This window comes from Bos grunniens, chromosome 2 (assembly GCF_055505025.1).
Source record: "Bos grunniens cultivar Pamir isolate PY7600 chromosome 2, Bosgru_T2T1.0, whole genome shotgun sequence".
Taxonomy (NCBI): domain Eukaryota; kingdom Metazoa; phylum Chordata; class Mammalia; order Artiodactyla; family Bovidae; genus Bos; species Bos grunniens.
The window spans coordinates 118,358,518-118,375,680 of NC_141166.1; the positions used below are offsets into that span (position 1 = coordinate 118,358,518).

Consider the following 17,163-nt stretch of genomic DNA (forward strand, 5'->3'; position numbering starts at 1 on the left):
CAGTGTTCTTGCCTGGAGAATCCCAGGGACGGGGGAGCCTGGTGGGCTGCCGTCTATGGGGTCACACAGAGTCGGACACGACTGAAGTGACTTAGCAGCAGTATAGCACAATTTAATCTCTTAAAGCCTCAATTTCCTCACAGTGGTAATAAAAATATCCACTTATTACTAAGATAGAGTTATCTTAGTAAACATTTTTATGATTTTCTGTACCTTGGAAAATCAACAAAATTTGGGTTTGGATTATCCACTAAGTTGGCATGTGTTGTTCAGCCGCTAAGTCGTGTCCGACTCTTTGTTATAACAAGTTTGAAATGAATGAACCTCTTACTTTTCTTCCCTAATGCAAACTTTTGTAAAATTGAGTGGAGAAAACAACTAATGTGTTCTCTGTGACAGGTACTGTGGTAGGTATTTTACAGATTCCGTTCTGGTTTGTTTTGTCACTAACTTTTCTGACCCACAGAATCCCAGCTGCCCTTTAAGTATCCCCAGGTCTCTATAGAGACAAAATTCATTTTTTTTCACACTTTGAATATCCTAAATTGATTTCCGTGTCTGTAGCTTGAATTGAATATTAGGTGATTTAGTTTCTTTCACCTGGCTAAGTCCCTGAGTTAGTCCTTTATTTCTTGCCTACGTCGCTGTTAAGGTCAAGTTCCTTTCCAAGTTTTGCATTTCTCACTGTGTGTATTTGTTACGCGGGGTAGGGAACGGGGACCCGAAGGCAATGTATGTGTGTTTTATTGCCCAGACACCTGCATGTATGAAAATAGAGAGGCGTCCTTATGTTATATAACCTCTGACAAACTTCCCTATACATTAGAGAGAGAATGAGAGTAAAAAAGATAAATAACATTTTGGTATGGTTATAAGAAGTTTTCAATTTGCATATGCCCTGAAAGGGCCATGGGAACCTCTAAGGTTCATGGACAACTTTTTGAGAACCACTGCTGCATAAGCTAAAGGGATGAGGAGGGTGAGTAACAGTGGGGTGGGAACTTTGACTTCTTTTATATATTTCTATTCTGTATTTGAATTTTTTATAATGAGCACATATTAGTTTTATTATTTTTAAACACACACGCAAAAAATGAAAGGCTGTGAGGGCGTCCTAGAAGGTAATATGATTTTTGCTTCAACCACAGCAATAATTCTCATTTTAGTTCCTGTGACATGCATGATCTCAGAATAAATTTCAATTTCATATTTAGCTGATATGTTTTAAGTAGGATCCCATCCAGAGTACTAACATGGACAGTAATACACGTCCCAGGTCATTTATTCCCATTGTTGATAAAGATCTGAACACACACCGCCTGTTTTCTCTTCATGGTCCGCCTTTGCTTCTGACGCCCACAAAAGGCGCAGGCACAGATGTGGATACCAGTCCCGTTTATCATTTTTCGCCGCTAATTGCAGTGAACCTAGGAATGGAAAGAGCAGAGTCCCATTTACTGCTTCAATTGCTTGTGGGCACACTGGCTGCCAGATTAGAAGTTCTTGCTGCCCACTGCCCACAAAGGTGTTTGGTCACCAAATATCTGTTCTGATTTCTTCTACTTCCTCACAAATTGGAAAAATAAATCTTCCACCTCAGTTATTCTCTTTCTAATAAGTGACTTAAAAAAGCAATCAGATACGATTTTAAAAATTTACAGTCAGGCTTCTAATTTTCAAGATAACAGAAATAATCAAAAGTCTGAATAGAAGTTAGAATAATTTGGCTCAGGTCAAAGTGTAACTTGCTTTATGAAGAAGCAAGCATTAATCTGACAGTTTTCCAATGAGATAGGAAAAATAGAGACCTTAATAGGTAAATAAAATCCAACTTTATGTATTGAAACAGTGAAATGTTAGAACTAGAGTAAAAATGTTACATTTTCAGCCTGTATTTAAATATTAATTCCGTTGGATTATTTCTTTAATGTCTTTCAGATTTATCCCTTTGTATAAAGTGCTTAATTTCTTCCAAATATAAAGTAATGTATATTTTTGCACTAAAAAAAGTTAAGAAAAAAATTAAAAATCATCTGTAATTCTACCACCTCTGTACAGCTACTGTAACATTCTGGAATATATTTTGGTTATAAGCTTAGCAGCATCATATTCTACATATTCTTTATAGCCTGATTATTTAGTTAACCAAACACCATGACAATCTTTTCCATATCAGTAGACCAAAGTTCATGTTATCATTTTTAATCATTGCATGCTATTAATACTTCCTTAATAATCTGTATCATTCTCATATATATTAGATTTTTTTACTCTAATAAGATAATGCTTTAGTAAGTGTATCTGTTCCTATATCTTTCCATACTAGTCTGATTACTTCCTTAAAGACTTAGCTATAAGATTGCTGGGCCGATGAGGCAGTACTTTTTTCTCCAAAGGCTTTTTAATAAAATTGCAAAATTCCTCTTTAAAAAGTATACCGATTGTATACTCCTTTTCCCCCAACCATGATCTATTCTTGAATGTAATGGGTTTTAAAAAATCATTATTATTTTGGTTTTCATTTCTTTAAATACCTCTGTGGTTGAAGTTGAACATCTTTTCCAATATTCTGCACAAGTTGCCTGCCCATATAACTTTGCCTATTTTCCTGTTGGAATGTCATCTTACTGACCTGTGAATGCTCTTTATAATCTTTGTAAAAGATATCTACTGCTTGTTGAATTGTTTTCTTCTCTGCATTTAAGAATTATAGTATTGTAACTATATAATAATTATACTATTATAATATCTAATTATAAGGATTATAAGAAACTCTAGAGACTAAACAGTATTATGGCTCTGGGATTTTTGATGTAGATCTTTCTCTGTTTCCTGCCATTTGAAAGATGAGCAAATCTAAGTAGTAGGTGTACCACCGTTCTTATAAAGTTATTAAAATGTTGGGACTTATTCCATGTTTGTTTGTTTGTTTTTAATTTGTGTGCTCCCTGACTCTTTCTCTAAGACTAAAATCAGTATTGTAGCAGAAATTCACCATCAAATCCATAAGAGAAGGAGACACTGTCCTGACACTTTTCTTAGCGTTGTTGCTGCTGTTGGTCTCCCCTCTGGAACTTGTCGTCTTTAACCTAGCCCACTGCTCCTCCTGTGATGTGTGTGATCTCACCCTCCTGTCCATCCACATGAGGAATGGATTCTCTAACCCTCAGCTGTATTTCCGTGTATTTTCAGAGCATCCACATACTGGAGAGGACTTCTTCCACGAGCACCGAACCCTCTATAAGTCGGCAACTGCTGGAACCAGAGCCAGTGCCCCTCTCCAAGGTCAGTGACAGTGTGCTGCTCTCCAGGTGGCAGGATGCCTGGCCTGGGGCCAGTGGAACGACAACTCTTTCGCCTGACTTCCCTAAACTAGTTATGATGCCCATTGTAGAACTGCTCTATCTCTTCTTTCCACCCCCAGTATGTAGGGTATCTTGCCCTGAGAAGGGAAGAGATGAAAGTGTATTTGCTGAGATTTGCAGGGTTACATACAGATGGCCAGAATTCTCTTTGTTTGGGGCTTCCCCGGTGGCTGAGAAAGTAAAGAATCTGCCTGCAATGCAGGAGACTCGGGTTGGATTGCTGGGTGCGGAAGATCCCCTGGAGGAGGAAATAAATTGAAATACGCCAGTCCACTATTGAAATTGAAATACTCCAATCCAGTATTCTTGCCTGGAGAATTCCACAGGCAGAGGAGCCTGGTGGTCTACAGTCCACGGGGTTGCAAAGCGTTGGACACAACTGAGTGACTAACACTTTCATTTCTTTTCACTTTCTCTTTGTTCTAAGGGAAAGGCAAGAGAAATTATTGTCCTTCTCTGTTGGAGAGATGAACTAATATTTCTATATCAAGGTAATTTTAAAAAGTCACTGGGCCCAGATGTAACAACAACAGCAACCGCAGGTACCATGCACTGGGTACGAGGTATTATACTAAGACTTGATTCCATTTACTATAATCCTTATGAGCAGTTCCATGTAGTGTGGATATTTATAACATTTTACAAATACAGGAACCAAGAGTTAGTAACTTGCCCAGAGTCAAAAAAGCTGCTGAGTAGCAGGGCAGGGACTCAAAGTTAGACTCGTTTAAACTCTGCCCCACCTGCAGGGTAAAAGAGTCCCCACCCAGAGGGGCTGCTGTATGTTCAGAGTTCAGCACCCTTCTTACAGCTGGTCTTCCTAGCAGTGAGCTCAGAGGACAACACACAGACTACTGATGCAGACCTTTTCTGAATCGTGGAAGCCGGTGTTCCCTCTCCTTGGGCTTCCTTCTCCTCAGACTATGGGAACATCTCAATTAATTTATGCCTAAAATGCAAAAATCACAAAGAAAAGTCGAGGAGACACCATCCTACTTATTCTCATCCCCTGCTCAATTCCCTGAGATCTTCAGACCCCCCTATTGAGAAACTCAGAAAATAGAATGCATGGGGATTTTGAATCCAAATACAAAAATAGCACTTTATTTTCCCAAAAGGTTAACTAAGTATGTATAACTGATTCATCCATGTTGCTTTTCCTACATTAAATACAATCCTTTGTGAAAAGAATGCTCTATTATGCTATTGAATTATAGAATATAGTACCTCTTTATACTTTGAAGGTGTTACAAGCCATAGACTTTATTCTGTCAGATAAGAGCAGGTTGCCAAACTAAAATAAGGGAGTTATTAAATTGTTTAAAAAAAAAAACAACTTAGAAATGAAAACAATCTTATTTCTATTTGAATGGCAAACAGAGGGTGTCTACTTGGTCAATATGACCAGAAATCTCTTTGAAACCTCAGTTCTCTCTTAAGACAGCTAAAGGACAGAGAGAATAACTCCGTGTAGGGAGATGGAGAAGGTGGCCCACCCTGATTGAGCACCCACTTTGGGATCTGGGTAGGACCCTGGCAACATCCACTTCTCATTCCTTCTCCATGCATCTGCCTGCTTAGATCTTGCTGTGTGACTCATATTCTTGTGTTTTTGTACAAATACGTAACAGCTCTCTTGGGACCCCATGAAATCAGAGAGTCCTGTTCAATCCAGACACCATAGCATCTCACTGTCCCTCAGCCCCTTTGAGAGAAGATGGGCTCTCTGGGTACTGCTTGGTGGTGGAAGAACACTGTTTAAGTACACATAGTCTTGTCTCAGGATTTGTTCAAATGCTTTGTTTGATACTTTCACCTCCTAAAGCATTTCACGTATCCGCCACCTACACATGTGCGCCTATAGAATAGACTCTTGAGAAAGGAAATGTCTTTTTTTTTTTTCCCAAATGAACAGCCTAGGAAACCTGTTATCAGGTTACTTTCTGTTTTGGGGTATTGTTACTAGATCAAAGATGTTTAAAACTTCTGTAATAGCAAAAGTGTTTGTATATCTGTTTCAAGTACTGATTATGTTAGGGTTTTTGACTCTGTTTCTAATATACATAAACCTATGAAAGTTGGTGACTTTAAGAAGAAAATTGATACTAATTGAAATTAGGAATAGTTATTCAATTTTCAGAAAGCAATTTTAGCTTTCTCAAAACAGACCTGGTCTACTGAGTATAGAGATGAATTGTACTAAGTCCTGAGAGGATTTTCATTTCTTACACACCTTATTTGTAACATTATCATCAGTATTTATAATTGAAATAGAGTTGTTTGCTGTGGCATTATTCCTTGCTTTTTTGTCTGTTTGACAGTTTATTTATTAACTATAAGAACTATATTAGGATTCTTCCTAATTTCTTTTGCTGGGTTTAGTAATGCTGAATCAGAGTGAGTGCAGTTACCTGCTCAGAACTGCTGCATGTATGTTTACAAAATACATTTTCAACTTTTTGCTTTTTCTATCTTATCCACATAGGCCCACCCCTTTTTTCCCTCTGTAGTTAAATTCCCAAAGAAGAAAAAAACTGCTGTGATAGAGATCAGTATTCATAGTGCCATAGGGATAAGCTATTACTACATTCTGAATTTAATTAGGAAAAAATTCAAATAGCATTTGTACTTATTATTAAAGATTTCCATTTTCATAAGTAATGCAGAGTATTTGTCACAAATGGAGAGAGAATAAACAAAGATGAACACTAGCCTTCAAATAAGATAAAATCTAGCCAAAAATGAAAATGCTCTTCTTCTGGAGATGCTATCCATGGATGGGGCTACTAAAAATAGAAATATCATTAAATACAGCTGATATCTCTCTAAGACCAGAGATAGTGTTCATGAATATAGGTACACATATGTAGAGAGTTATTCTTTTAATTTCTTGATTACATTAAGGCTTTCTAAAAGAAATCTATAGAAATCTATTAATTTTATGGAATAAAAAGCAATCATTTTTATCTGCTTCGCTGATGGGAGTGAAAAGCCAAAGATAACTGGACTTTGTACAAGAACCTGCTATTTTCTTCTATTATTCTCTCATTATTTATAAGCAATGCTCACCTGGATTGAATTGCAGTTCAGTATTTAAAAATGAATATACCAAAGCACTCTGCTTTGCACTCCTGATGACAGTGCCTTTTATTGTCCTAAAAATAGGATACAGAGCCAAATTGTCTCATCAGAAGTTTTTTTTTTTTTTTTTTAGGTAGGCAATGGATTTATTTAGAAAGAAATATTTTTTTAATTACCATATCTAATTAACGGTTCTGACCAGATCAATCGCAGTTTCTGACAGTACTTAAGTAGAGAATCACTTTGTAGGTTGTTTTCTTGTGTACAGGGAAGTTTACAGCTCCTTTAAAAGGTTCTTAATGTCACCAGATAAAGACCGGTAGCTGCATTTCTGTGAGGGATGTATTAATAGTTCATCCACTAGGCGCCCTCAGAGATGACCAAGAAGATGGAGAAATGGCAGTGATCTTGGATTAGTTCTCAGGGGTGGTGGTGGTTGTGGGCTTGGGCTTCAGTCAGATGCTGAAGCATGGTGCTGGCTTCAGAAGCCAGGAGTATCTCCTAGGCTTAATGATGTTAGCATGAAGCAATGTTCAGCCACATCTCCTGGAAACAATTTTCTGTGAAAATCCCACTCCATTTACACGTATTTGGACTTAAACATAGATTTGACTCAGCCATAGAGCAAGTGGGCTTCCCTGGTGGCTCAGATGGTACAGAATCTGCCTGCAATATGAGAGACCTAGATTTGATGCCTGGGGTGGAAAGATCCCCTGGAGGAGAGCATGGCAACCCACTCCAGTTTTCTTGCCTGGAGAATCCGCATAGACAGAGGAGCCTGGCAGGCTACAGTCCACAGGGTCTCAAAGAGTCGGACACAACTGAGCTACTAAGCACACAGCAGAGGGCAAGCAGCTTCTGAGATGAAAGGAGAAGACAGAAGAAAGAGGCATGGATGGTAAATAGGCAGCCCTCTCCCCTCCCATCTCCGTGGCTGATGTCAGGAACTGACTATGGCCCTTGGCCCCTGGGTCCTGTCAGAGCCTCACAGTCCTGCAGCAGACTCTGGACAGCCACCACCCAGACCCTGGGCTGGCAAGTCCATCTGCCCCAAGATAGAACCCCTTGCCATTCCTGCTGAAGCCTCTGTGCTGTAGTCTAAAGAAGATTGCTGATAGGACACCCCTCAGAAGGCAGCTTCCTGAGTCAGTTTTGGTTAGTTCGTTCTGCAAAGAGGCCTGCCCTGATCCATGAAGCTGCATCCAGGTTTCCAGAGCTGAGGTGGCCAAGCAGGTTGTGCTGAGAGATTTTGCTTCCCTGCTCCATGGGCAGGATTGCAACAGTCATGCATGCGATGTGACCTCATTGTTCCTGCCTCTACTTCTGCTTGAGTGAGCCCCAAGTCTGAGATCTAGAACACGAGTGTTTGCCAGGTCAGCAATTACTATAGAGCTGCCTGGGTCCTTGGAAATTACCTGGTCTGGGGATTTTAAAGCCCAGGATGTTGCTACAGAGCAGCTGTCCAACATGCAAGCAGACCCAGGGGAACTGTGGCAGACTGAAGGCAGGCTGCCATCCCCCAGGGCATGACCAGTGTTGCCAGATCTTAGGCTTCCACAAACACTAGAAATCTGGATTTTTAAAGTCTGAAATCCTCTGATTTTTAAATACTGACAACTCATTTTAAAAGCTTTTTTAAAAAACAACATAGATGAACAGAACATATCTTATGGAAGAGGAAACCATGATTGAGTCTGTTTTTAACAGAGGAGGGTGATAATGTGGACTCTAGAAGCTCAGATTTTTGGCCGTGCAGTCGGGCGTTCTTTCCACGGGCTCCCAAAGGTGTGTGTTTCTCACAACGTGTGTCTTCAAAAGCACTTACTTCTGGGTGGGTATTTGGCAAGCGGAGCATTTTATGCTCACTCGGAAATGTCAGCAGCCTCACCAAGAGGAAACAGATGCCCACAGCGCTGCTCTTCAGCCTAACAGGTTGTGGGCCACTTAGGCTGCTGCAGCCTTTTCATTTCTACAGAAAGCCAGGCCCACACGCTAATTGAACATGTTTCATCAAAATGATCTTATTTTAAAACTTTAATGTGCCTCTGTCCCCAGAGATGAACTGCCTGGAAAAGTGCATTTTAAATCTTGTGAGTGCAGGCAATCAAAACCATTCTACCCCAGACTTCACCTCTGTCCAGCTCATTTCTGATGGCCTGCATTCCTCCAGGTATACCCAGGAACTTGCTCTCACTTCAGTTATAAGTGCATAGCTGTGTGTGATGTTACAGAACGCTCCAGAATGATGTTCATACTTCTGATGGGTTGAGTGCTGTTTCAAAAGCAACTTCTACCTAGGAATTTGCTTTAAGTGTGTTGTCAAACACTGAGAAATATGTGATTTGTTTTTCTTCTTTTCTCTTAGGAAGCTGACAGCTGGGAAATTATAGAAGGACTGAAAATAGGCCAAACCAATGTCCAGAGACCAGACAAACATGAAGGTTTTATGCTAAAGAAGAGAAAATGGCCTTTAAAAGGCTGGCACAAGGTAACATTTTCATCACATTCATCTTCATTTCATCTTCATATCATCTTCATAATTAGAGAGGCTCTTACTTGGTGTCACTAAGTGGTTATACAGCTTTATTTACTTCCCTGGTGGCTCAGATGGTAAAGCGTCTGTCTACAATGAGGGAGACCTGGGTTCGATCCCTGGGTCGGGAAGATTCCCTGGAGAAGGAAATGGCAACCCATTCCAGTACCCTTGCCTAGAAAATCCCATGGACAGAGGAGCCTCGTGTCCATAGGGTAGCAAAGAGTCGGACACAACTGAGTGACTTCACTTCACAGCCTTATTTTAACCATAAAGCTGCAACCTATCGTATCTATTTAAGTCAGAGTTCTGTAATGTCTGTAAGCAGAGAAAAAATATTTTACATGGTATTTAAAACCCAGTTTAGACATACTGTTGTGTACTCTGCTTTTTAAACTTAAATTAGGATAAATATGTTCTTATTAAATATTCTTATAATTCTAAGCTGCTTCAAATTCATGCATGTATTTCATCAGATGGATTTATGCTATATATCCCACCACTACTGAGCCAGTTTCTATTTTCATGTGTGTACATGTGTCTGATTTTTTACTGTATGATGTTTTGATGAAGATTCTTATACATTAATTTCCATTTAAGTTCTTGGAGTAAATTCCTAGAATTATTGTTTGCCAGTGCAAACTAAAGATGGAAAATCACTTGTCTTGGAAGTTTGTCTACTGCCCTTTAATATATATGGTGTATTCCTCTCTCCCCAACTCCACATAATTTTTCCATCTTCCAGTTTTAATTATGAAGAAAATATTTTGCACTGTATTATTGCAATGACGTGAGTAGCAAGAATTCTGGACACTTAGGAGAAGCAAGCTGTACTCTGTTTTTAAGACAAGCCTTTGGATAGACCACCAGGATCTATCTAGAATCACTGGAAGAACAGGTTCATTACTTGCCACATGTGCTGATGGATTTCATCTCAAGGCAGATGGATTTGGGGGTGCAAATGGAGTGGTGGTTGCTGCCCATTGGCTCAACAATGGAGGTTATGGATTATAACGTCCTTAAGGAAATGTATTTTTTGCAAATTAAGGAAAGGACTTAAAAATTAACAGATGGGAAATGTTGCCTCAACTCCCCATCTCTGAGGATGGGATAAAAGCAAATCAAAGAGTCTTCTTCTTTCTCACTTGTCAGAAACCTTGGCAGTCTCCTCGAACCCATAATATTATACCAGTACCAGGAATCTCTCTCCACCCTTGATCTCTCTTGGATTTTGGCCAACTGGCCTTACACCTTCCTGGAAGTACCTTTGCCTTTCATTCTGACCTTCCCCCTTTGCAGTTCCTCAAATCAATGGCCTTGCTTATCTCCTCCCCATGACCATCCTATAGGTTATCTCTGCTAGAATTCTTTGATAGATAGAAATGGAAAAATAGAAGAAAGGGGTCAAAGAAACACATTTATCTGAATTGCTGACTTTCATTTAGCACTCTCAGTGCATGTTTCAGCAAAATTGGCTGTGGTTCAGCAGCAGCTGTCTCTGGATCTTCCCTTAGAAAATTTTACTACATGAGCAGAAGTACGTCCTCCCTTGCGTCTCCTTTGCTCCTGGTCTGTGATCCTGTATTTATTCAAGCATCAGTCCATTTGATTGCCCAAGTCATAGGCCATCAAAAAATCAAGTAGTTTTCAGCTGTAGAGATCCTTTCTTGCGGTGCTTACTTGGTGCCCCCTAGATCTGTAACAAAGGGGTTACACTGGCCTTCTGTGAGTTGTGTATAGGGTGTCTGCAGGCCCGACTGCCTGTCACCTCAGCAGCCTAGAGTTCCTAAGTCACATAAAAACTTCCCAGCCGAGTAGTTTACCAGCCACAGTAATTTACCTGCATCTGTGGAGACTAGCGGACCCTGGACCCGTTGTGTGACTGGGTCATGGGAGCTGTTTGTTCTCCTGTCAATTGTCCATGGAAAGGAAATCAACCACAAAGAGCTCCTGAGGTTTGTGGATCAAAAATAGCTAGATTCATTTGGACTGGACCAAGAGTATCTTGGAAGAGACAGAAACCACTCCACGTATATATATTTATTCCCCCTTAAGAGAGTTTAGAAATAATTTTTAATCTGCTTTACTAATAGTGAAATGGAAGTACTTTCCTAAGTGGAGATGCAAGCATATTGATAAGGCTACTTTTTAAACTTTCCAGATAATTCATTATTCATAGCTCCAGTCCACTGGCTTCTATTTACAGACCTGGGTATTTTCAGAATTATCGGTGGTAGCTAGGGAAAGTCAAGAATTGACCTCCAAGGTGGAAAAGTAAACAGTTAGTCAAGTTCCTCACGGGATCACTGTGACCTAACTCAGTTTATTCTCATTTCTTACTTTGAAAAACACCCAAGTGTAGTTTATTCAGAAAGTCCTAGATATAGGCTCTGATGTCACCCCCATTAAGAAAAACCGTGGTGATGGGGGAGATCCCTGTGGTCCACTGGTTAGAATTCAGCACTTTCAGTGCTGTGGCCCAGGTTCAGTCCCTGGTCAGGGAACTGAGACCCCACAAGCTGTGCGGTACAGCCAAAAAGAAAAGACAAGAAAAACTGGGGTGAAAGAGTTCATCCCCATTGGATTATGTGTAAAAGAACCCTATGAGCTCAGATTTCCTTACCATTTCATGTGACTGGCTGTGGCCAGGTGCACTAAATTCAAATACATGGAAATGGTCAAACGTATTGATTACTAAGTACCAAGCAATATTAGACCCACACTTGTGAATGTTTTATGTAATTAAAAATACTGATAGTAACTGGGGACTGTTTGGTTGTTGCAGCGTTTTTTTGTCCTGGATAATGGAATGTTAAAGTATTCAAAGGCACCACTTGATGTAAGTAGACAAAAAGATTGGTTTCGAATTCTGCTTGAAGTGAGTCAGCACCGCAGTGTACAAGTATTGTGCCATAGTTTTCTATGTGTTTCTGTGCCTGTAAGACTTAACAACCTACCAAACTTCCATGTTGCATGGAAGGTGTGTTTTATGCTTACGTTCAAACTAGCATAAAATCTCAAACTGCCGCATGAAAATTTAACTGTTGTAATGTATGCTGTTAAAAACAGAAGCTTAAACCTAAAAGTCACCAACTAACAAAAATCACCCTTTCTGTCTTAGAAAACTCAAGTAGACTTTTTTCCCTGCATTTCTCAATAAACTATGCTTTATGTGCTTTTTCTGAGATTTAGCATGTGTTCTTACTGATGTTTTTTTAAGACTTATCTATGGACTTCATTTCTGTTTCGTACATTCCTTTATCTTGAGCATCCCAGCTCTAAAATTATTCCAAATTACTTTTCTTTAATACCAAAAGTTATTGTTTGCATGCGAAACTGGAAAACGCTCTCCTTCTTATCATTGTGTGTGGGAGAAATAACAGAGGGCTTAGATTTCAGTTCTGACCCTAGCTCCTTCATGAGTCAGCTGTGTGTCCTTGATCAGATGAGGGCAACCAGAAGATGAGCTGACTGCTCTGTGCACTCAGTCCCAACTGCCCATTTCTACCCTGCGGCTGTCTGCTAGCTGATTACTTGGGTATGTTTGGGGTTGTAGGTCAAAGATGGACCATAGTTATTTTAGGAATCAGAAAAAGTATCTTAGGATATAAACTGTGTAATCTAGAATTACAAAGAATTGACATTATAGTTACACCAAAACAAGAATGAGATGAATAGTCTTACTTATTGAAATTGGCATGAAGTCACTGCAACTTCAGCTGTCCTCAGATTGAGGGCCTTAACTTCAGAACCTTATCCATTTCCTCTCTGTTCAGGAGGTGTGATCTTCCATCTCCTGTAGGTAAATGAGAGTTTACATTAAGCTCACTTCAGTACAGAAACACATCAGATCACATACCCTTCCAGCCTTTTAACCAGTCTTTTGATTTCAGATCCAAAAAGGGAAGGTCCATGGAAGCATCGATGTGGGACTCTCTGTCATGTCAATTAAAAAGAAAGCTCGGAGAATAGACCTTGACACAGAAGAACACATCTATCATTTGAAGGTAAAGATGCCTTTCGAGGTTTCTCTGCCAATATCTGGGGAAATCATTTGCCTAGACTAGTGGATAGACAGGAGATTGGTTTCACCATTACCTGTTCCTCTTTTTCAATTGTTGTAGGTGAAATCCCAGGACTGGTTTGATGCATGGGTCTCCAAACTGCGCCATCATCGATTGTATCGGCAGAATGAAATTGTGAGATCACCACGAGATGCTAGTTTTCACATATTTCCTTCAACCTCCACAGCTGAATCCTCACCAGCTGCTAATGTTTCAGTTGTGGATGGAAAGGTATGACTTCGTTATGTAAAAGTCAGCCCAGAAATTGCTTGGAAGATTATGCAGACATATTTACGGAGTCTCATTTGACAAACCAGGAGGAGAAGGTTGGCTTTGTAAACTAACTCTCAGAAGACAACTTTGATGCCATTTAGCATCAAAGTTAATTACAAGTATAGAATAGATTAGATGGAAATGTGGATCACCAAGAGAATTAACAGTTACTTTTCCTATGAATGGACTACATCTTAATTTTACATGGCTTTATAAGCATATTAGAGAGTAGAGTGAACATTTGGTTAATCAACACCTAGAAATCAATGTCTTCCTGGGTGGTAATAAGAAGACCACAGTGTTTTCAGAATGAAACTTGCTTTTTTGCCTTGAGCTGTAATATATACATGACTACGAAAGAGACCAGTGAATTTTCCCATGATAAGGCAAGTGGGCTAGAGATTGCGACAGTGATATAAGTAGTGGCCTATTTGAGACTAGGCACTGTGTTAAGCGTTGGACATTCATTCATCTCTAGTCTTTAATATAGCCAAAGCTCAGAGACAGTTAAGAATTTTTCCAGAAGATATTATCAGCTGAGTCTTCATCTCAGCTCCATCTGACTCTTCATCTTTGTTTCCAAAATCAGTGTCTTTTCCATTGTACCAGATTAAGGGAGGCTGAAGCTATTCTTTGGGCTGTTTTTTTCTGTGTTGAAACACTAGAGGTGTTGCCTGTTAAAAACCAAGGTTAAGTCAGTGGAACAGGGAGAGAGCTGTTTTTGCCTCTGCTGCAATAATTAGGTTTTCTGAACCATAGCCACATTGCACTACCCAGGATTCTTCCAGTTTCTTACTTGGCACCTGATATTGAGAATAGAGACATCTGTGAACAACTGGCTGCCACAGGGAACTGAGTTTAAGTGCGTTTCAGTGAAGGGTCTGCTTTTCTCTGTTTTCCTACATAGGGATGTATGGACTAACATATATCCAAGTTTCCTTACAAAGCATTGAAAAACCTCATGGGGTAACTGGAAGACTCATCAAATCAGATTAAATTAAATACAGCTGTATTTAGCTATTGCTGTTTTGATGGAAATTACTTAAGTACTTTTTGTTAAATCCTGTTAATCATATTTGGTTGACCCAACAATTCATTCAGGTTTTTCCATAACATCCTACAGAAACACCCAAAAGAACTTTTTGACTAACCCAGTATTTCACAAGGCTCTCAGACATATTTCATTCTGGAAAATCTCTCTCCTAGAAACAGGGTGTTGGATTAACCCTAATACTAACTACTTCTGAAATATAAGGAAATGAATCAATTGTTGTTTAGTCACTAAGTCATGTCCAACTCTTTTGTGACCCCATGGACTATGTAGCCTGCCAGGCTCCTCTGTCTGTGGGATTTTTCAGGCAAGAATACCGGAGTGGGTTGCCATTTCCTTCTCCAGAGGACTAATGAATCAGTAAATCGGGGTTATTAGGGAACAGGGCACTTACTGAGTAACACACACAAGATGTTCAAGATAGTCCCCAAGATTCTCTGGGCTTCCTGTGTTCTCATCACAAAGTGGAATGAATCCCAGAGTTAGTCCAAGTTAAACAAGAAATGTATTCTAGATGGATATTAAATATATATACATATTTAATCATTTGGTTCTTCCAGATTCTGCCTGTGTCTTTGGCACAGAGTGTTGACAAAAGATGCATTATTTTCATCTCTTGTGTTATGTATTAAATAACTTGGGTGACATCTGAGACTGGAGAACTGAAACCAAATCCTCCCCATTGTTTGCCTTGGAATAAGAAAGGGCTTCAGCTCTGGTTTTCATAGATGTATTGCTCTCATTACAAATGACATACCTCTAAGATCTAACTCAGTGAAAGATTTCCATTGCATTTATCAAAATGCAATAAAGAGTGAAAAGAGCTTTTTATCACTTTGCTTGCTTTCTAGGCATCAAATGATGAGGTTCCAGAATGTTAATTGCTCTGTGGCCCTTTGCGGGTGATAAATAAATCTGGATTTGCTAAGCATGTGCATCCTTCACTTCATAATGATTTACAAGAGACACAATCAGTTGTAATTGAATATTAAAGTCAAGTATGGAGTTTTAAAATTTTTTGAGGTTTAGGGGAATAAGTTTCTGCTTTTTTCTTGGAGTGTTTCTCACACTCACTTTAATATCTACATACTTCATACAACTTTATTTCACATAGAATCTCTTTAATAGAAAGTCTGTCAGCTATAGATAATAATAACTTGCCAAGGCTGCCTCTTTTTTTTACCATGCTGTGTGGCTTACAGAATCTTACTTTGCTGGCCAGGGATAGAACCCAGGCTCCCGTCAGTGAAAGCGCCGAGTCCTCGCCACTGGAGTGCCAGGGAATTCCCAAGACTGCCATTTTATATGTTACAGTTTTTAGTATGCAATGTCATGCTGAATATGCAGTTTTCAATATTTTGATGGAAAGGATGCTTGCTGGTGCATAATGTATTTAAGAATCACAAGTGGCTGATAACACCATGAGTTAGTCATAAGGGTACAGAGAGCTTTCAAAAAGTAAAGGCCTTCAGTCGTGAGTTGAGGGCTACAAGAACGACACTATCAACCATAACTTAGTGGGTAATTAAAAACCATTGAAAATTTGAGTTGGCAGGTCCTTGCAAGTATAACATTCTTAAGCACTGTCCGCTTCATTGTACGGTGGAGACGGCAGCTTAACGAGTGTTGTTATCACCTATGAATTTTGACTCCCCTGAGCTTGTACCACATTTAGCCAAGAGGCTTCTTACATATTTTGAGCTTGCCCTTTTCCCCCCCTTGTTTAATGTCGCCTTGAGGACGCTAGTGTTCTTTTTAGTCACTTACATGTACTATTCCTGCCTAACCCTACACATTTTGCTGTTCGCTGTAGGTGCAGCCAAACAGCTTTCCATGGCAGTCCCCTCTGCCCTGTAGCAGCAGCCTCCCTGCAACCTGCACGACCGGCCAGAGCAAGGTGGCAGCCTGGCTACAGGACTCGGAAGAGATGGACAGGTGTGCAGAAGGTCAGTTCATGCCCAGTGTGGGCTCTCAGGGTGAGCCAACAAGACGGACACAAAAGGGGCAAATTGCGTGGGTCCCTCACCTTTCAGGTTTCTCTCCTGTCCATTCTCCTGCACCCTCAGAACTACTGAATCTGGTTTCACCCTTACGCTGACTCCACCCACTGCAACCCTCTCAGCTCCTTTCCTTAGCAGTTTCCTCTGGCTTCCTTAGCCTCCCACACCCTGCACCTGGGGGCAATCACCCAGCTGAGTGCTGCCTTGGGAGCACCCCCCACCCTCTCTCCTGACAGTCCACTAGGTCACTTACACGGCTGCTTCTCTGCTGCTCTATCTGGCCTGCAGAACAGTGTGTGTTCCCCAACTACCGGCAATAAATAGCCATGTTATACCGCATCTTATAGCCACCATTACATGGTGGTGGTGTCCCACTCTGGATCAGTTACTGAATGCTCTGAACTAGTACACAATTCCTTCATTATACCATCTCTCAGCCTCTTGACCTGCAGAAGCTTTTTCCTTCCATGTCGTGAACTTGAGCATGTTGGTTCAAACTGGATCCGCAGACCATTTCCAGTCTGTGAGATGGCTTTCATTTGACATTCAAAAATGAAAAGAAAAAAGAATAACAGGTATTTAATAAATCTAAATTGATTTAATTTTTAAATTATTTTTAGGCGATATTCAGCCTAACTCTTTTTTTAATATTAAATTTTTTCCTTTATAAAGTTATGGTGAAATGTTACATTATTTTATGACCTCACTTAGAAAAATTGAAATTTGGTGATCTGTGTTCATGCCCTGACCAAAACAAATTTTTTTTTTGCTCTACACATGCGTGAAGTCAAAGTCT

The 17,163-nt window shown here is 39.9% G+C and overlaps 1 protein-coding gene across 48 annotated transcripts in view; it reads left to right on the forward strand.

Moving 5' to 3' along the window:
- Positions 1–17,163, forward strand: part of OSBPL6 (oxysterol binding protein like 6) — a 217,547-nt gene that overhangs the window by 143,686 nt on the left and 56,698 nt on the right. For 40 of the 48 annotated variants that reach the window (XR_015148130.1, XR_015148150.1, XR_015148141.1 and 37 more), the window contains 6 exons: positions 3,193–3,285; positions 8,812–8,934; positions 11,765–11,818; positions 12,873–12,986; positions 13,104–13,274; positions 16,181–16,313. Coding sequence is in view for 43 of the 48 variants with exons in the window: in XM_086359564.1 (XP_086215690.1) it covers positions 3,193–3,285; positions 8,812–8,934; positions 11,765–11,818; positions 12,873–12,986; positions 13,104–13,274; positions 16,181–16,313 (688 nt within the window). In the remaining 5 variants the exon portion in view is untranslated. The remainder of the gene's footprint in view (positions 1–3,192; positions 3,286–8,811; positions 8,935–11,764; positions 11,819–12,872; positions 12,987–13,103; positions 13,275–16,180; positions 16,314–17,163) is intronic. The other 8 variants (XM_086359617.1, XM_086359633.1, XM_086359804.1 and 5 more) reach the window with 1 other exon arrangement.